Source organism: Podarcis gaigeae, assembly GCF_964106915.1.
Source record: "Podarcis gaigeae genome assembly, chromosome: 12".
Taxonomy (NCBI): domain Eukaryota; kingdom Metazoa; phylum Chordata; class Lepidosauria; order Squamata; family Lacertidae; genus Podarcis; species Podarcis gaigeae.
The window spans coordinates 50,539,338-50,560,260 of NC_139688.1; the positions used below are offsets into that span (position 1 = coordinate 50,539,338).

General features: G+C 42.3%; 1 protein-coding gene across 3 annotated transcripts in view; it reads left to right on the forward strand.

The window, feature by feature from the left end:
* Positions 1-17,283, forward strand: part of LOC310828393 (CX3C chemokine receptor 1-like) — an 18,369-nt gene extending 1,086 nt beyond the window's left edge. The window contains exons 2-4 of one of the 3 annotated variants that reach the window (XM_083706046.1): positions 3,391-3,616; positions 4,608-4,674; positions 14,797-17,283. In XM_083706046.1, coding sequence (XP_083562172.1) covers positions 14,810-15,862 — 1,053 coding nt within the window. In that variant the 5' untranslated portion in view covers positions 3,391-3,616; positions 4,608-4,674; positions 14,797-14,809 and the 3' untranslated portion in view covers positions 15,863-17,283. Of the gene's footprint in view, positions 1-3,168; positions 3,617-4,607; positions 4,675-14,796 lie in introns of those variants that run through there. The other 2 variants (XM_083706045.1, XM_083706044.1) reach the window with 2 other exon arrangements.
* Positions 17,284-20,923: the final 3,640 nt, after the last annotated feature.

Consider the following 20,923-nt stretch of genomic DNA (forward strand, 5'->3'; position numbering starts at 1 on the left):
GCACGCCAGGCCCTCCTGTCTTCCACTGCCTCCCCCAGTTTGGTCAAACTCATGCTGGTAGCTTCGAGAACACTGTCCAACCATCTTGTCCTCTGTCGTCCCCTTCTCCTTGTGCCCTCCATCTTTCCTAACATCAGGGTCTTTTCCAGGGAGTCTTCTCTTCTCATGTGGTGGCCAAAGTATTGGAGCCTCAGCTTCACGATCTGTGCTTCCAGTGAGCACTCAGGGCTGATTTCCTTAAGAATGGAGAGGATTGATCTTCTTGCAGTCCATGGGACTCTCAAGAGTCTCCTCCAGCACCATAATTCAAAAGCATCAATTCTTCGGCGATCAGCCTTCTTTATGGTCCAGCTCTCACTTCCATACATCACTACTGGGAAAGCCATAGCTTTAACTAGGCTAAACATACCCAACTCCTTCAACCATTCCTTATCAGGCTTGGTTTCCAGGCCTTGACCCTTGATCATCTTGGTTGCCCTCTTCCATAATGTTAGTGTGTGTTTTTTAATCTGTTTTTGGTTGATCCTTAATTCTTATTTCTTTTAATTAAATAGTTGTTTTAAACTGCTTTTACTGGTCATTTTATTCTCTTGTGGTTTTTTTGCAAAGCACAAAGATGTGGATTTAAACATTAAGCAGTGCAGGCAACTTGCCATTAATGTTACGTTTTGAGGCACCACACGCATCAATGAAATTGCGTGTATTTGAAACACTGTTGGGAAAGCCTGCCAAACCTCTGTTCTGCCCCCACCCCGCTCCGCCCCTCTCGGTGACGTTTTTGACATTTATCAGTCCCTTCTGAGTTATGTGCTTGTCCACAGTTGCACAGATACTGAACACGTGTTCACAGATGGTTGCCTAGATATAAATGTTATGAAATAAAAGAATAAATAAACTGCAAGCTGTAGTCTGCTGTCTGTGAAATAAATAATTATTGCTCCCTTTAAAAGGGTCCCAGCCTCGTAGGGAGGACCGGACCCTCAGAAATAGCACTTTTGCAGAGGCTCGGGAAATAACAGAGCCACACCAGGACTTACGAAAAAAGTAAAGTCTGATCTTTACTTTAAAGAACAAAAACTGTTGCAACAGAGTTCTGGCTCACGTAACAAGAAGGACAGAGTGAGAACCTGGAACAAAGAAACTGCTTTTACTTATACAGTGGTACCTCGGGTAACATATGCCTCGGGTTACATATGCTTCAGGTTACAGTCTCCACTAACCCAGAAATAGTACCTCAGGTTAAGTACTTTGCTTCAGGATGAGAACAGAAATCGTGCTCCGGCGGCACGGCGGCAGCAGGAGGCCCCATTAGCTAAAGTGGTGCTTCAGGTTAAGAACAGTTTCAGGTTAAGAACGGACCTCCGGAACGAATTAAGTACTTAACCCAAGGTACCACTATATGCCTTTTCATTCTCATACAGATCAATGGTACAGAGAAATGACAGAAATGGCGCGAAGGGAGAATTTACACAGGTAAGTAGGGTGTTGTAAGACATAGGTAAGCAAACTAAGGCCCAATCGCCTTCTAAATCTGGCCCACTGATGGTCCGGGAATCAGCGTGTTTTTACAAGAGTAGAATGTGTCCTTTTATTTAAAATGCCTCTCTGGCTTATTTGTGGGGCCTGCCTGGTCTTTTTACATGAGTAGAATGTGTGCTTTTATTTAAAATGCATCTCTGAGTTATTTGTGGGGCATAGGAATTCGTTCACCCCCCCCCAAAAAAAAAAATAGTCCAGCCCCCCACAAGGTCTGAGGGACAGTGGACCAGCCCCCTGCTGAAAAAGTTTGCTGACCCCTGTTTAAGATCTCGAGTGGTGCTAATGGAGATGTCGTTTGTTTGAGATTGGGAGCAAAAGGTGTTGAGCTGTTTTTCCTTTTCAGCAGATCTTGACTAATAGTTCTGTTTTTCCTTTATTTACAGGAAAGATCACCGGAGGTTCTGGGGTGATCGGCATGCAGATTACATGATTGACTGGATTTTTGGGAAATGGTTATCAGTGCTGGTGTGAAGTTCTGTTCTGCATACTTTTATTAATTAAACTTGGTTTATGTTTGTATTTTATGTGTATTCGTGGATTCATTTGTAGACTCAGTAGGTGGCGCTGTGGTGTTACAAGGTTTGACAGTTTGTGAGTTTGACAGTTTGTGAGTAGCAGAGGATAATAATATTCACAGATTGGTTATACACTAATGTAGTAATAGTCATAAAACAGGGAATACAGGATATGAAGGCATTAAACTATACAGCGATACAAAGTCAACAATTACGTTCTTTAGTTACATTTTAAGGAACGATACAAGGTAAAGAAATACAAGTAAAAAGGTACATTCTAAAACAGGAGTCAGGAATTTTTTTCAGCAGGGGGCCAGTCCACTGTCCCTCACACCTTGTGGGGGGCCGGACTATATTTTGAAGAGAGAGAAAAATGAACGAATTCCTATGCCCCACAAATAACCCAAAGATGCATTTTAAATAAAAGCACACATTCTACTCCTGTAAAAACATGCTGATTCCCGGACTGTCTGTAGGCTGGATTTAGAAGGTGATTGGACTGGATCCGGCCCCCGGGCATAGTTTGCCTACCCATGTTCTAAAAGATACATTCTTTAAAACACAAGTAAAAAAATACTTTCTTAAAGATACATTCTTGAAGTCATTCTTAAAGATACATTCTTTAAAAAGATAGAAATGAAGAGGTATAAGTAAAAAGAGTCATTCTTGAAGTCAAAGCTACATTATTTCTCAGAAAACGACATTCTCTGATAGCATACATATACTCAATACAGAATATAAAGCAAATACGAAAATAGACAGTGTCATTCTTTAATTCCCCTTTCTGATCATGGTTTCTCTTATGACATCTGCACTAGAGGGCTGGCGACAGACACCAACAGCAAGCCATTATCGGAAAGACGTTAGTGCACACAACCTCATGCCAATGTGGAAGTTACTGTCAGCTGTCAGCTGTCAACTGTGTAATATGAGGCAATGCATGTTCTTTGTACTTTATCCATTTACTGTATTTATTTCCCCCGATTTGAACTATAAAATGGTAATTTACTTGAGTCAAAATGAGAGTACCCCTGATCATTTTTTAGGGGGGGGGGAACCAACTGTATCCATCTATCTATCTAAAATGACATTTATTTATTTAAAAGTTTTTATACCCTGTCCTTCCTTTCATAGTGGAGCAGAGGCATGCTTGCAACACAACATATGACATAAACGTTACAAAACAAAACAAATGAGAAATTATTGTTGGGAGTCAAGTCCATGGCACCCTGGGGAAATTAACTTTCCAGGGGACACTCTTTATGCCACATGATTCATTCATCTCAGAATCTGGTGGATGTTCGTGTCATAATCCCACCCCATATTTTTTCTCCAGCCCAGCAAGAACCCAGTTAAACATGCAGGCAGTCCTGGTCAGCCTATGCAAGATCTTCTCGGAAGAAGCAGTTCACTTCCCTTGCTGAGCTGGGTTGCAATTGAGGAAACAGTTGCAACATCTGCAGTCTATGCTCTGGCTGCATCAGTCTAAGGCAGAAGAGGGAGCAATCACCCTGATCAGATTTGAGCACATTTCCATTCAAAGCAAGACAGAGCCTATTAAGGTAAGAACAAGAAGCACCATATAATATCTAAAGGGCCATAGCACTCCTGCACCTTTAATGTATTGTTGTTGTTTAGTTGTTTAGTCGTGTCCGACTCTTCGTGACCCCATGGACCAGAGCACGCCAGGCCCTCCTGTCTTCCACTGCCTCTCACAGTTTGGTCAAACTCATGCTGGTAGCTTCAAGAACACTGTCCAACCATCTCGTCCTCTGTCGTCCCCTTCTCCTTGTGCCCTCCATCTTTCCTAACATCAGGGTCTTTTCCAGGGAGTCTTCTCTTCTCATGAGGTGGCCAAAGTATTGGAGCCTCAGCTTCAGGATCTGTCCTTTCAGTGAGCACTCAGGGCTGGTTTCCTTCAGAATGGATAGGTTTGATCTTCTCGCAGTCCATGGGACTCTCAAGAGTCTCCTCCAGCACCATAATTCAAAAGCATCAATTCTTCGGCGATCAGCCTTCTTTATGGTCCAGCTCTCACTTCTATACATCACTACCTTTAATGTATAGGAGAGGGCATTTCAATAGGCTACTTTGCATGACAAACTACTATTAAAGGTGCAAGAGCCCAATGTCCTTTTTACCTGGCCATTCTAGTTCACAATATTAGCTCATGTAATTTTGATCTCCTTCTCAACCAACAGCTACAAAGGAAATATGAAGGCTGACAACTGATTAAGGATGTGCTAGATTCATCATTTGCGAGATTTGGCTGCTGCATGAAACATATTTTCTTTGTTTTGCTTATTAAAAATAAACTATATATTCCATTTTAATCTTCAAAGCGGAGGGGGCTGTCTCATTGTACAAGCAATCAGAAAATCAAATTGTTTGCCACAGAGAATTCAACAGTGCCAGAATAGTGGAGTTGAAACATCACTTCCAGTCTGTGGCATGGAAATATCCACTGCTGTTAGTGGGGAAGGAGCTGCAGTAGAAGTCCTTCGAAGGCTATACCTTGAAATCAAGTTTTTTTTTTAAAAAAAATTATAACAGCAGAATCCTGTGTATACCTGCTCATAAGTTCACCCCAAGAGCTCAACTGGACTTACTCTCAGCTTAGGTAAGCATGTATCAGATTTTGGAATCGAGAGAAATTTGATTCAGTTCACACTTAAATGTGAACCAATCTAAGTCGCCATTTCAAAAACAATCAAACCTTTGTTTAAAACTGCCGCTTTCCCCTCTCTCAATTTCTATCCATTCCTGCTTTACTAACACCTCTTCCTATGTTTTTAGCTATTCTTATTTTATCTGCAAGGCACCTTGAGTCTCTGATGGGAAAAAGGTTGGGTATAAATAACTAAATAAATAATAATAATAATAATAATAATAATAATAATAATAATAATGTTATTATTGTTTAATACTACAATTTCCCCGCCAATGTCTTTCCCTACTCACTGAATTCTCCCCCCTCCATTCTTCAGTTGCCCCATGTTAGAGAGATAGCACCTCCACACGATGTATTTCACTTCTGGCACCATGTGTTGTCTTCAGCATGAATCAATGTAGCAATTTAAAACAGCTATTTCATTAACAAGCCAATGCCTATTGCGTGTACAAAATCCATCAGCTTCTTTAACCGACAAGATTGCTCTTAAGAGTCGATTCATCTTAAATATACAATGTCGTGCAAAACAGGCAACAGGAGGCATGGAAATGGGGGAGATCTGTGTGCAAGGGGGAGCTGAGAAAAAAGGGGGGAGGAATGGAAACATGGTGAAAATAAGGGGTGCAAAGGGAGGCTGTAGAAAAGAACTTAGGGGGTGCATTGGGCTGCATAACGGGATGGCACCTGGTGAAAAGAGATGTTAGTAGTGCATGAAATGGAAGGAGAAACTCTAGGAGTTAATATGAGGGGGAGATTAACATGTGGAATGAGTGTGGGGCAGAGTCCCTGGTTATTAATGAAATTAGAGACACAACATGGCCACAGTTCAGCCACATCTAAGCACTTCCACTCATTTCAGTGTATGGGATTTGCAGTGTTAGCATAAGCATGTTTACTCAGAGTTACCATAAGTCCCAGTAGTTGTAATTTGGAGTTACTCCCTAGCAAGTGCGTTTAGGTTTGCAGCTTCAGGCTGCAATCATTTAGGCAGTTTCCTCAGAGTCAGCCCCATTAAGCTATATGGGACATATTTATTTCACGATTCCTTTATTTCATGAAACTTACCGTATACACCGCTTGATTGAAGAAGAGAAAAAAAAACCTCAAAGTGGTTTGCAGAAAGATAATAAAATCGAGACAAATCTACAGCCATACTTTAAAGCATGCAAAAGTTAAAATACTGAAACAGATTAAAATGACCTCAACTTTATATTATTTTATTTACTTATGATTAGGCATGTGTAAGGTTGCACAAGGGACACGGGTGGCGCTGTGGGTTAAACCACAGAGCCTAGGACTTGCCGATCAGAAGGTCGGCGGTTCGAATCCCTGCGACGGGGTGAGCACCCGTTGCTCGGTCCCTGCTCCTGCCAACCTAGCAGTTCGAAAGCATGCCAGTGCAAGTAGATAAATAGGTACCGTTCCAGCGGGAAGGTAAACGGCGTTTTCGTGTGCTGCTCTGGTTCGCCAGAAGCGGCTTTGTCATGCTGGCCACATGACCCGGAAGCTGTCTGCGGACAAATGCCGGCTCCCTTGGCCTATAGAGTGAGATGAGCGCACAACCCCCGAGTCGGTCACGACTGGACCTAATGGTCAGGGGTACCTTTACCTTTACCTTTAAGGTTGCACAATTAAGATTATGCTTACCTTTCCAATGTCGCCAGTGAAATCCTCTTTCCTGAGGCTAATAGCCTCTCCAGGGAGATATTTTTGTTGGGACTGTGGGATGGTGGTGGTTCTAATCCTGCCCAACCCACCCTGTGGTGGTTGTAGACATTTTTATAAACTGCACACAGTAATTGTTTTTATGCAATTAGCACCATGTGTCATTTGACACTTAAACATGCTTTGGCACGGTCGTGACCTAAAAGTATTTGAATACCCTAAAAGCATCGGAAAGAATGCTTTTCAAACCTCCCTTATCTTGCCCAAAGTCTATAGAATCAAGAATGATTTGCACTGAAAAATTCAAGAAGAGTGGAATCCCAGCTGATGTGAAGGGAGTTGTATTCTGATTTTTGCAGGGTTCAGGTGTGGAAGATAATTTGTGTTACGACCTGTGGTTGTACACTAAACTATATTATTACAGCTACAACTCTGGAGTGATAAGCCAACATTAGTCTTGCTAAGAGTAGACCAATTCAAATCAATGGACTTAACTAGTCTACTGATTTTAGTGGTTCTATGTGGGTTTGACTGACATTGGATATCTCCTTTTCTAAAGCATCTCTAATATAGGGCAGTGTTCCTATTTCTGTAGTTCGCTAGGCTTCCTCCAAGAACTTCTTCTGTATTGAAACAATGTTTAACAATCAGTTCCTGGGACGCAAATTCTTGCAGCCATTAGGAGATTCTTCATCATCCTAATAAGAAATCATATGAATCAAATTCAGCAAAATCTCTTCTAGCAATGCGATCCTGTGCATGTCTGCTCAGAAGTAATTCCAACTGAGTTCAGTGGGACTCCTTTCCAGGCAAGTGGGTAGCAGGTGGCAGCCCTACAAACTGGAATTCCGTGCGTTACCTTGATTACAAAATCTCAATTGTTCGAAAATTTGGGGCAATGTCACCACAAACGAAAAAGTCCATGTTGATCACAGCACACCAAAATTATCAACCCTATAATCCCTGTCCCTTTCCCGTGGTCTCAGATACCACCTATGGATCAGAACCATCTACAGATCACCTTTAACATGACAATTTATCTTAGTACAGTCATACCTCGCGTTGAATGTGCTTCGGGTTGAGCACGTTCAAGCTGCACTCCGCGGCAACCCGGAAGTAACGGAGCACGTTACTTCTGGGTTTCGCCGCTCGCGCATGTGCAGACGCTCAAAATGACGTCATGCGCATGTGCGGAAACGGCAAAACGCAACCCGCGCACACGCAGACACACCGTCGCATCTTGCGTTCCATTCGGGATGCGAACAGGGCTCCGGAACAGATCCCGTTTGCATCCCGAGGTGCCACTGTATTACATTCTCTTGGTGTTAAGGTATAACCAGGTAATCATAGTTCCTTAGCTGTGGCTGAAAATTGTTTAGCATTATGGCCTTCCTATAAACACCACTTGGGACAGCTTTTCTCTTGTCTTGTCTTGTGCATTACCCATCTGCGAAATCCCAGCAATCTGTCTTCATCGTTAAGTCCCTTCTAAAGCATCCTTAGATGCAGGCCAATGAAATAATCATAGAATTGCAGACTTGGGAAGGAATGCTAAGGCTTATCCGGTCCAACCAACTGCAGTGCAGGAATCTCAGCTAGATCATACATGATAATGACTGGCTCCGAATAACAATTTAACAGTAGATGCTTGTGACAGGCTGGAGATGGGGGTGTACCTTTTTGAGAACCGAAGGTAGCTTGAAAGAGACAGGATATTGTATTGTGGCTTGTGGCGTTTGTATGCTCTTCCACTTTTTGTATCACTTATTTTAATAAAAACCGATAAATGAGCCCACCACGGGAAGTGAAGCTTTCAATCTCACGTAACAATCGACTCTTCCAAACAGCAGCCATGATTAAGCTGTTGCTGGCAATCTATCAGTTCCATCAAAGGGCCTCCAGCCCCTTTCTTTTACTGTCAAGAAAGATCCAGCAGCCATCGTAGTCAGAGAGATGGTCTTTAGCTTAGCTGTGCATTTAATAGGTGAAGTGAGGAAAACATGATTGCTGTGACACTGTTCCCTGTCCTCAAAAGGCTGATTAAAGGACTGACTTGGAGGTGAAGAAGGAAGCCTTCTCTCTGAATCTAGAGAAGGTGTAGCCTTGCTGTTGTTAGACCAGAGCTCCCATCACCCCTGAACCTGATGGTTGGATCTGACGGGAGCCCAACAACATCTGCAGGTTCCCATGTTGACCTGATCTATAGGATCTCTACCCATAGTAAGCTGCCTTGCAGGGCCAAGCTCAGTCTTATCTACACTGGTTGGCAGTAGGCTTGCCCTGTTGTTGCTGTTTAGTCGTTTAGTTGTGTCCGACTCTTCGTGACCCCATAGACCAGAGCACGCCAGGCACTCCTGTCTTCCACTGCCTCCCGCAGTTTGGTCAAACTCATGCTGGTAGCTTCGAGAACACTGTCCAAACATCTCGTCCTCTGTCGTCCCCTTCTCCTTGTGCCCTCCATCTTTCCTAACATCAGGGTCTTTTCCAGGGAGTCTTCTCTTCTCATGAGGTGGCCAAAGTATTGGAGCCTCAGCTTCACGATCTGTCCCTTCAGTGAGCACTCAGGGCTGGTTTCCTTAAGAATGGATGCGTTTGATCTTCTTGCAGTCCATGGGACTCTCAAGAGTTTCCTCCAGCACCATAATTCAAAAGCATCAATTCTTCAGCGATCAGCCTTCTTTATGGTCCAGCTTTCACTTCCATAGGCTTGCGCTATGTCACAAAAATTCATGACATGTCCTGGTTTTTGGGTGTAAAAATGGTGTCGGGAAGGAATTTCGCCAAACCGGCAAAATGTCAGGGAAAACCCAGATGTATGGCAATGTGCTGGACAAAAGCAGCTCCAAAAGCTTAAAATCACCCAATAATTTGGGTTTGTTCCCAAATGAAGCTCAACAGTTTGGGTAGGTTTATTAAAAAATACCTTCAACAATTTTGGTGGTTGGCAGTGTCAGAAATTTTACTTTTTGAAATATGGCAGCCCTCGTTGGCAGTCTCTCTCCAGGGTTTTCCCTCAGTCCTATCTGGAGTCGCCGAGGCTCAAACTTGTGCTCTGTGACTTAGCTACGTACCCCAAAGGCCTTACCCAAACATATGCTATACACATTCTCCCCTGCCCTCAAAATGCTCGTACCCCACGCACATTGAGAAGAGCATGTGGGAGAGGAGTTGATGCGCATAGTCTCTCCTTCCAGATGGTCCTCTCTTGGAACAGACATCGTAGGGTCAAGGCGAGACTCAAAAGTGTGCATACCTTTGGTGTGGGGTCAGCAGCGGGGCCTAGCTATGCCCTTCATGCATCAGCTACACATGTGAAAAGGGCTTTTGCAAAGAGCTTTTGCAAACACCATACATTTAAAGTGCATTCAAAGCACATGACTTCCCCCAGGGAATCCTGGAACTGTCATTTGTTACAGTGGGTACTGGGAAGAGTAGCTCTATGCTTTTCCAAGTTCCCAGGATTCTTTGGGGTGGGGGCATTGAGAGAGAGTTGTGTGTTTTCAATGTACCGTATTTTTCGCTCCATAAGACACACTTTTTTCTTCCTAAAAAGTAAGGGGAAATGTCTGTGTGTCTTATGAAGCAAATGCGTGGTCCCTGGAGCCGAATTGCCCAGGGGCAAAAAGCAGATCATGCTTTTTTTAAAAAAATAGGACGCAAAAATGTGGTTACAAAGCACGGATCCACATGGATTCTCAGGATTTTTGCATTGGGCTACCCCAAACTCACCGTCAAACCACAAAAATCATACATCCACTGTTTCGTTCAGAATATATATTTTTTCTTGTTTTCCTCCTCTAAAAATTAGGTGCGTCTTATGGTCTCATGGAGCAAAAAATACAGTGCTTCAAATGTATGGTGAAACATTTAATTCCCATTAAATGTTTTTCAAAGTCTTGGGTGTTTCAACACGGTGTGGTTTTCCTGTGCATCCAACCCTACAATACTCTGTGTTCCATTTTCCTCCTCACCCCAATTTATACTGAGAGGTGGGGGGCACACAAAAGAAGACATGGACTGTCCCCTGTGGGCAAGAGGGGATGAAAGGGGCAGAGGTGGCATTCTCTGTGTGGGAAGAGAGAGGGACGGAAGCACCACGAAAGCGAGCTCAGCGCAATATGCATCTTCTACCCACAAAGGTCAGCAGACGCAGGCCTTTTGCAGCATTACCACTTCCACCTGTCTTCTTGCCCCATCTGCATGGGAAGCCTCATCCTGTTGTCTTTGGGCTTCTGCAACCATCGTTGCCTGGGCCAGCAAGATAAGATAGCAGCATGCTGCTTCTGTGAAAGGGAGTAGCCGAGGAGGGGAACTAAGGATTAACCAGCAGCGGTTCTCAACCTGTGAGCCCCCAGATGTTGTTGGACTACAACTCCCATCATCCCTGAGTTCTGGCCTTGCTAGCTAGGGGTGATGGGAGTTGTAGTTCAACAACATCTGGGGACCCACAGGTTGAGAAAGGATGGATTAACAGGTTACAGCAGTGCTTCTCAAACAAAACAAAACAAAAAATTCCCCGGGTCACCCTTTCAAAATAAAAATTTGCTCGCGCCACACCAAGTTTTCTATTGAGAAAAGATCCATCGGAAAATGATAAGGAACTATTTCTTGCAGTGCTTGATTTATAACGCGGAACATAACTGCTTTATAATATGATCATGGGACATCCAGGTAGTATAAAACAATGCAGCTACATAAGAACAGGAATCGTTCCCAAAATATAATGATAAACGAGCTTCTTACATATGTACCTTAAGTCCAGACCCTCCAAGTGCCTCTATTTTCCAGGGACAGTTCCAGATTTACAGAAGCTATTCCGATTTCTGATTTGACCCCTGAATGTCCCACTTTTCCTTAGGACGTCCCTATTTTCATCAGAGAAATGTTGGAGGGTATGGAGTTATGTGATTCCCGAGACAAGGAGATACAAGCTTTGGAAGACATCTGAAGGCAACCCTGTATAGGGAAGCTTTTTAAATGATGAATGTTTTATTGTGTTTTTATACATGTTGGAAGCCGCCCAGAGTGGCTGGGGCAACCCAATCAGATGGGTGGGGTACAAATAATAAAATTATTACAATAAATGGCTATATACAAACTCAATGAGAGGTGTGGATGATCTCATTTATATTTGGTTTCATTTGAGACAAACAAACTCTCATCTCCTCAACAACGCAAAGAAGCCTTTCCCGATCTTTCATATTTGTCAAAAAAGCTACAGTGGTACCTCGGGTTAAGAACTTAATTCGTCCCAGAGGTCCGTTCTTAACTTGAAACTGTTCTTAACCTGAAGCACCACTTTAGCTAATGGGGCCTCCCGCTGCCACTGCCGTGCAATTTCTGTTCTCATCCTGAAGCAAAGTTCTTAACCCGAAGTACTATTTCTGGGTTAGTGGAGTCTGTAAACTGAAGCATCTGTAACCTGAAGTGTCTGTAACCCGAGGTACCACTGTATTTTGAAAAGCTATCAACCCATATTCTCTCTCTCTCTCTCTTTCTCTCTCTCTCTCTCTCTGTGTGTGTGATTGTGTGTGTGTGTGTGTAAAACACTGAAATGTTTGCCTGTTTCTTATTCTTGAATCTTCCTGCCACCCTTGTCATCAACCCTTGCCTGCCACACCCTTTGAGAACCACCACCTTAGAGCGACCTAATATCTGGTTATCAGGTCTGGCTTGAAACTAACACCATGAGTGGGAACTATCAAAATGTGACTGCTGAAGTTTCCGTATTGCGGCAGAGGAGCTGCTTTTCAGAGAATATGAGTGAACCTCAGAGAAGAGGGCACCAAAGGGTTTCCCAAGCTTCTGATAGCTGAGGCTGAAACTGCGCATCATATGAAACGCAAGACAGGCTTTTCTCTCTTCTTGTAACATCTAAGGATGCCTCCAGACTTAACAGCTTCTAGCTTTATCCAAAAACTGTTTCTCCACTAAGCCCCGTTCCACTTGCACATTGTTTTTCCAATCGTTTCCTTCGTCTCACTGGCTTCCAGTGTTCTGCTGTACTTGGTTTTTCCACTGTAAAATGACAAGCATCTGTAAATGTTTACTCAAAGTTCATTTTACTGATTTAAACGGCCTTATTTCAAATTCAGTGTGTGTAGGACTGCAGCCCCATATCACCCTGGGATTGCAAAAGGAACACACACACCCCACCAAGTCTTGGTCAGGCTGCACAAATTTAAAATACCGCTTTAGGCTGATGAAATGGTTCTGCTGTCAACTGGAAAGTTGGCTTGAATCACCTTTTGACAGATTCCATCCTGATTCCATTCAGGGTGGAAAAGAACCAAATGTTACCTCTTCAGAGAAAATGGTAGTTACCTTTGGAGTCCACTTAAATGGCACAAATGTACATATGGTAGTCAGGAGATTGAACAAACTCAAGCATTTTAATACCTGTGAATATGTCAAATAACAAGACATCCATGATTTGATCTGCCATGTCTTCTTTTTTCTCTTGGTAAAAAGCTGCCACCACAAGGCCCAATTTGGATTGGTACCACAACACGTGAGTTGTGATGTAGAAAAAGGAACGAGATTATGGTAATTTATGTTCCGGTAATCTGGGTCTATCTAGAAATAGCACAAAATTTTAAGGAAGTTAACTGTAAACAATAATGCAGACGTTAAAAAACAAAAAAACCTCAAAATGGTGGTATGTTGCATCTTTTAATGCGCAGGGTTTCGCCCAAAGAATTAAGAGAACTGTAGTTTTTTAAGAGTGCTGGCAATTACAAGTCTGTAAAGGATAAACTACAGTTCCCATGATATATTTGTTTTTTTTGGGGGGGGAGACATGTGCTGTAAATGTATGTTGTTGAGGTGATTGCAGTTACAGTATAAAGGACTGCATTTGTGTAAATAGGTATCTACTACTAATTTTAAATTTTGCTGGTATCTTCCAGCCAAACCATTCTGGTCATAATAGCACAGAGCGCCAACTGCCTTAGCTGCCAGAAAACTGAGCTACAACCTTGTTCTAGTGCAAAAATTAGTTGCAGTAGAGTCACACTAAAACCAGCAGGGCTTGCACTCTTTTAAATGTCTACTGAAAAGTAAGTCCCACTGAGTTCAATGGGACCTACTCCCAAGTAAAGGTGCATAGGGGTACAGTCAGAAGCAAATGTAAACTGTGCAATTTATGATCTGCTCACAAACTTTTGCTGAAAGACTATAGCAAACAATTACATACATTGGTAGGATTGACAGAAAAATTGTAGTAAAAAATTGAACTATGGATTGACAAAGATTTTTTTAAAAAAATTGAGTTATGAAAGAGATGCAGAAGGGGAAATCCACAATGGGAGGGGGGAGGGAAGTCCAAAGGGATTATGTGTTTATGAATTTAATTCATTTGTTTATGTAAAATAGGAAATGCAAAAATAAAATTGATTAAAAAAAGGAAAAGACGGATGATGTTTAAATGTTTTTCAAGAAACAAAAATGTTACTTAAAATGTGAAGAGGTGACTTAACATAAGATGGTTAACTGCCCGATGATAAGATCTTTTTGGTGTGAGGTGAGGATATTTATAGCAAGAGTAATAAAAATAAATTGTTATTTAGGCGAGTTGAATTTAATTCTAAATTATATTCCGGAAATGTGGGAGATTACAAGGGGTCAAAAAAAATTGGATGTACTGTGCTATATTAGAAGCAAAAAAACTTGTTTTGATGAATTGGAAGAGCTGCAAAAAGATTCCATTGAGAACATGGATTGATAATATGGACAGATTAGCAACATACAAACGAATTGCATGTCGACGCAAAATAAGAATGGATAAATATGAAGAAATGTGGAAGAAATATTTAAGCAATAGGGTGGATAGTGGTAGGAAGTAGGGGGAGGAGAGAGGTGGGAAAATGTTAAAATGGTGTAGTCAGAGGTATATCAGTGTATTCAAATCTGAATTGTCAAATTGTGTTATTAGCATTAATAGGGTTTTTGTGTATGTGTCTTTTGCGGTTGTTTGTATTGATAAAATGATTAAATAAATTTATATATAAAAAAGAGGTGACTTAACACAACTGTAGGACTTTAATGTCGGGTTCACAGCTGCTTTGCATTTGAAATAAGCACCAGAGGCTGATCCACCAACACTTGCCTGCCTTCTCCAGTTAGCTTAGTTGGTTAGGTACTGGTAATACCAAAGTCGCAGTTTCAATCCCCATACAGACCACCTGCATATTCCTGCATGGCAGGGGGTTGGACTAGATGACTCTCGGGGCCCCCTCCAACTCTATGATTATATGAACTCTAGAATTAGTTAGCTCTGCCTGCCATTGGCTCTAGCGCCACCTACTGTTGGCCTCCCTGCCAATTCCAATGGACACAAGCCACCACGGGAGAGAAGTCCATGTCTCTCTTCCACGTCTAACTGTGCTTCTCCTTTTCCTTTTTCAGGCAAGTATTCATCATGGCTGAGGACCATCTGGAAGTGGTCACTGAGTATCTCTATGAAGAGCAGGCCATAATGTGCGAGAAAACAGACATCCAGGCATTTGGCAAAGTCTTTCTGCCAATACTGTATGCCCTTGTGTTCACTGTAGGGCTAGTTGGAAACGGCCTGGTGGTTTTGACCATCGTGCAAGGTGGGCGTCAAAAGAGCGTCCCTGACATATATCTCCTGAACTTGGCCATTTGTGATCTCCTTTTTGTCATTTCTCTTCCCTTTTGGGCTTCTTACATCGTAAAAGGTTGGACACTCGGGAACATTCCGTGTCGGATCGTTTCCTCTTTCTATTCCGTGGGCTTGTACGGAGGGATGTTTTTCATCACTGTCATAAGCATCGATCGATACTTTGCTATAGTCCGGGCAACGTGCATCATGAAAGCCAGAACAATCCGACATGGATCTCTCACTAGCCTTGCAGTCTGGACCCTGGCCATTTTGTTTGCAGCTCCCCATTTCGTGTTCATCCGAAATATAGGTAGAGAATGCACTTCTCTGTATCCAGAACACCTTGAGGAAATCTGGCCCATTTTCACTTACATAGAATATAACGTCATTGGTTTCCTTCTCCCACTGTGCATCATGAGTTTCTGCTACCTGATGATCGTCAAAACCTTGATGTCCTGCAAAAATCACCGGAAAAGAAGAGCCATGAAGCTGATTTTATTAGTGGTGGTTGTGTTCTTCCTGTTCTGGACTCCATACCACATATCACTTTTTCTGCAGATATTGAGGCTCTCCAATTTCTTTCAGAGCTGCAGCTCAAGAAGGCTTTTAGATTACACCATGCAAATCACCGAATCGCTGGCTTTCAGCCACTGCTGCCTTAATCCCATCATCTATGCTTTTGCCGGTGAAAAATTCAGAAAGAAGCTTTCTTGCTTGGCTCTCAGATGTGTCTCTTTCTTTTTTTTCTGTGCGCCTTGCGATAGAGCTCCAGTTCCTGTTCCAGAGGTCACCATAACCAGCAACCATACACAGAACACCAGTGACCAAGATGGCTCCATCCTTCTGTGATTGCTCCCTAGAGGCCAGCCCAGAAGAATATTTTGTATACTGAATGCTAGCCTACAATTTGACCTAGATGTGAGTGAGCGAATAGGGTTGGGTCCAAAGATCCGCCCATGGGGGAAGCATCATGGGCTTCCCCTGCGAAGGGAGCAAAAAGTACTTCTGTCCAATTTTCTGCTCTCTTCCCCTTCTGCTCCTTGCCAGAGGCTCTGGATCTCTGGGAACCATTCATTGCAAGTTGAGGGGGGGCTGAGAGGGGGAGAAAGGGAGCAGGAAATGTCACTTCTAGCTGCCCCCTTTTAGGGACAGATCTCTGGATTCATTTGTATACATCCCATAGGTTTCAAAATTCATGTTCTGCCACTAAGAACCAGAAATGTGTATGTGTGTGTGTATATATATATATTTGAGGACTGGATAAGATTGTGGAAAGTGAATTTGAAATTTACCAATTGTACATTGTTGGAGGAGAATTACATGAAAATGATGTACAGATGGTATATCATGCCAGTAAAATTGGCAAAAATGTATAAAATAGAACAAAAGAACCGTTGGAGGTGTAAAGAAGGCGAAGGTACACTTTATCATATGTGGTAGGAGTGCAAGATTATCAAAATATTTTGGGAAATGATATACAATGAACTGAAAAGAATGTTTAAAATAACATTTGTTTAAAAACCAGAAGCATTTTTGTTAGGTATTTTAGGACAAGAGCTGCCAAAGGAAAAACGGATATTATTTATGTATGCTACAACAGCAGCGAGAACTCTAATAGCACAAAATTGGAAGGCTGGAGAAGTACCATTAAAGAAGAATGGCAAGAAAAATTGATGAACTATGCAGAGTTAGCAAAGTTAACGGACAAACTGCGAGAAAAGGACAGCAGGGACTTTGAAAAAGAATGGGAACCTATTACAATATCTTTGCAGAAACACCAAAAAAACATGGACTCGTTGGCAGGATTTAAATAAACATTTACAATTTGATTTACATAAAACAAGGAATATAACACTGTGATAACATAGTATTGTATATAAACAGCAGAACGTATAATTTGATGTAATAAACCAGAAATGGAAGCTGAGGGAAGTCAATGTGGGGGGGATGAAAGAGCTAATGTTTAGTATTGATAGTGGATATTTGTTTTGAAAATGGAAAATCAATAAAATCTTTAACAACAACAAAAACAACACACACACATAGCATGCCCCCCAAACAGGTATCTGATTGCGCATTAACATGAATGCTTAGAAAGTTCAGGGAATTTTAATTTATTTCAGTATTTTTACTTTTGTAGGTTTTGAAGTATGGTTGTAATTCTTCTTCATTTTTATTGTTTTATCCTTTAGTAAACTGCTTTGAAGGTTGTTGTTTTTATAATCAAGAGATGTATACATTTTATGAAATAAATAAAGGATTCTTATTAAGCCATACGAATTATTCAACTATCCAGCATAAGAATAGAGACATTGCACGTTCTTTTGCAATTCCAGAAAATCTTTAATAAAAATTATTTCAAAACAGACAAACAAACAAAGAACTATGCAGCATCCCTGTAAAATTTGTTTTAGCCATCATAGTCAGTCATTACCAGGAAAGAATATAGTGAAAGCCGTACTGTTCAAGATAGCCTTATCTGCAGATAGTTTCATATTGTATATTGGATAATATTGTAATAATTTTATTATTTGTACCCCACCCATCTGATTGGGTTGCCCCAGCCACTCTGGGCGGCTTCCAACATGTATAAAAACACAATAAAACATTCATCATTTAAAAAGCTTCCCTATACAGGGTTGCAGATAGTTTCATATTGTATATTGGATAAATGGCACACATCTCTGTTGTCTCCCAAGACAGGCAGATGCTAACCAACCAATTGGCCAGCATACTGCATAAAATTTTTCCATGGATAATCCTTGTAAAGGCTTCAAGGTTTGAGCTACTGATAGCTGAGCAGTGACTAAAAGAATAGTCAATAAATCCTTCGTCTTTATATTATCGTTTTGTAAATATATTCAACACTTTTCTAACACCTGCTTTACTTATTAGTGCGGGACTATGTATTTACATAGGGATGCAGGTGGCGGTGTGGGTAAAAGCCTAAGCGCCTAGGGCTTGCCGATCGAAAGGTCGGCGGTTCGAATCCCTGCGGCGGGGTGCGCTCCCACTGCTCGGTCCCAGCGCCTGCCAACCTAGCAGTTCGAAAGCACCTCCGGGTGCAAGTAGATAAATAGGGACCGCTTACCAGCGGGAAGGTAAACGGTGTTTCCGTGTGCGGCTCTGGCTCGCCAGAGCAGCGATGTCACGCTGGCCACGTGACCCGGAAGTGTCTCCGGACAGCGCTGGCCCCTGGCCTCTTAAGTGAGATGGGCGCACAACCCCAGAGTCTGTCAAGACTGGCCCGTACGGGCAGGGGTACCTTTACCTTTTATGTATTTACAATGAATAACAAATAGCAAATATGCAGGGCCAGATTTAGGTTTGATGAGGCCCTAAGCTACTGAAGGTAATGGGGCCCTTTATATGTCCAGAAATGAGCAAAACAGTTATATTTTAGGGAGCAGGCTAGCAGGCAGGGCCCATTACTTACATCATAGGAGCCTACACAACACAAAACACTGTTGCTGTATGTAGGTTTTCTTTTATTTGTTTTTTATCTTATATTTTGGAAATGTACATCCCTTTAATTTTTTTGGTGGGCCCCCAAGAGAGTGGGGCCCTAAGCTATAGCTTGTTCAGTTTATACATAAATCCGGCACTGCAAATATGAACAACTAATAAACGTTAGGTTGTTTAAAGCAGTTATCTCCTTAACTTGTGTCTGACCATTTCTTCTAGTCATATCTTATTGAAGGGGAAACTGGACGCTATCCTTGAATCTCTAGGATCGCAAAATGGTAGCCACAGCACAAACAGAGAGAGGGAAGGCAGTGGCTACAGCAGAGCTGTAGTAACTCCCTGTCAACCAGTTCCTGGCCTTGCTGCAAATTGCCCAAACCTCAGAGGGATAAGGTGCAGCGTTTGCCTTCCTTCCATCCCTTCTCCTTTTGGCAGGACCAGAGGAAACAAGCCTGCGAATTACCGGTAAACGACACAACGATTTCCTGAGCTGTTTCCACATAACAGCCGTACAAATAAGTAAATAGCAGCCATTAAGCTGACTCAGCTCAGAACAGTATTAAACTTTGCACTGCTGTGCCCAAAAGGGAAGAGAAAGAAAGAGGAGCAATTCAGCAAGTGTGTGTGTGTGTGTGTGTGTGTGTGTGTGTGTGTGTGTGACAGACAGAAAGAGAGAGAGATGGGTTTGTTCGATGCGAGACACCCTAAATTCCTTGGTCCAATGAAAGTTAGAATTAATCAATGTTTGGTGAGTGAAACTGTGCCAAACAGCTTCTGTTCAAAATAGTTCACGGAGTGGGATGAAAGCCTGATGATGGCCAAAGTCATTAACCTAACAAAACTGTCATACAGCCAAATGGGGGAAACACCCCTCCCTGAGTCCTGGATTTAGTTAGTAAAGTAAGACAAAAGTCCAGGAGGGAGATGTGCAGGATTGCAGTTTGCCTGGTAGGGTGAAGAAAAATCCTGTTCTGTCTCTTCTCAGTGACAAGCGGGAGTGGCGGAGGTCACAGTAAGAGGAGGGCAGATTGCTTTGGTGCTGTAGAAAGGAGTGCGAGAGCATTGGGGGTGCAACGCTTTGAACCCCTTCACAGTAGGCTCAGGTGTGTAAATAAACCACATTGGGTAGGAAGATGGCTGCCGAATGCTTGAAGCAGGGTTTTGAGCTCTAAGGCCAACTCTAAGGCAGGTTTCTGCTCTATAACCGACCCTTAGCATTTGTTTTTATCCCCTCTTCCATTTTATTTCTTAACTCCTTTTAGTGCTTCCTTTTGTTGTTTTAATTTGTTGTTTTATGTCATTGTTTTATTGTTCTAACTCCCCTAAACTCTGAGGCTGCATGAAGCTGGGCTGGGCTGAGCACTTTGCTAGGCAGTGCCAAATGCAAGGTCGAGCCAGATACATGATACTAGTTATCAATTAAGGAAGAGAAACATCTTGATTATCAGAACTGTTAACGAGCGAGCCCAGGTGACAGCTGCAGAGAGTCTCCAAAACACTCTCTTCTGCTGGATGGCACTGGCTCTGGACTCGTAAATTCAAGGCTGCCACATTTGGAGATAATTGATTTCTGCAAACTGCTGACAAATAATCATAATTTTTATGGTACTTACTAGAAAGAACTGCAAAGATCTGGGAATCATGCCAGATTCGTTAATCAGCCCCCCGGAACCCCAAAGGAGACAGAGCAAAATCACACATTATTTTCTCCAAAAGGAGGAGAGTAAGAGGGAGCTGAATGAGTTAATTCTAGATGAGGCCATTCCTCCTCCTTCCACTGTTCTGGACTGGTCAACTTGTAGCACCCTGCTTGTGGTTAACGCTTAGCTGGAATGAAATATTCAACGCAGCAATAGAGAAATTAAAATAGTAATTTATTTGTCAGACAAATAAATGAGAGGCACAGTGGTATATGGTCACCAAGCTCTGGCCTGGCCTCCTGCCATTCTGGCCAGCACTTATATTTCCTTAATCCAGCCCCCTTGCTCCTCCTGTGGCTGCCTCTGTCCAATCAGCCTGGTTGAAATTCCTATTGGCTGTTTGCTAGAACCAATCACAAAAGATACACCCATTTCCTTTTGTCCTTTTATGGAAAATAAAAGCTATATATTCTTATATCTATAAATGACAAATAAGTAGTAATATATCTTACATGTGTCTCAACAAGGAATCTTAATTACCAGCTCACCTATTGCCCTCCTTGCCCTATTGCCTTCCAAAACAGATGGTTAATCTTAACTTTTTATCTTCAAGGATCTTGAGTTCACATCAACATTGAAAGATCTCCTTCATTTGGAGGTTTCTAAACAAAAGGCCTGACAACCATATATCAGGAGTGCTCGATGGCGTCTCCTGTCTGGCAGGGGGGCTGGGCTCATTTGCCCCTCTGGTCTCCTATTGCAATATGACTCTATGAAATAAGAATTTAACATTTCTTTCCTTCTA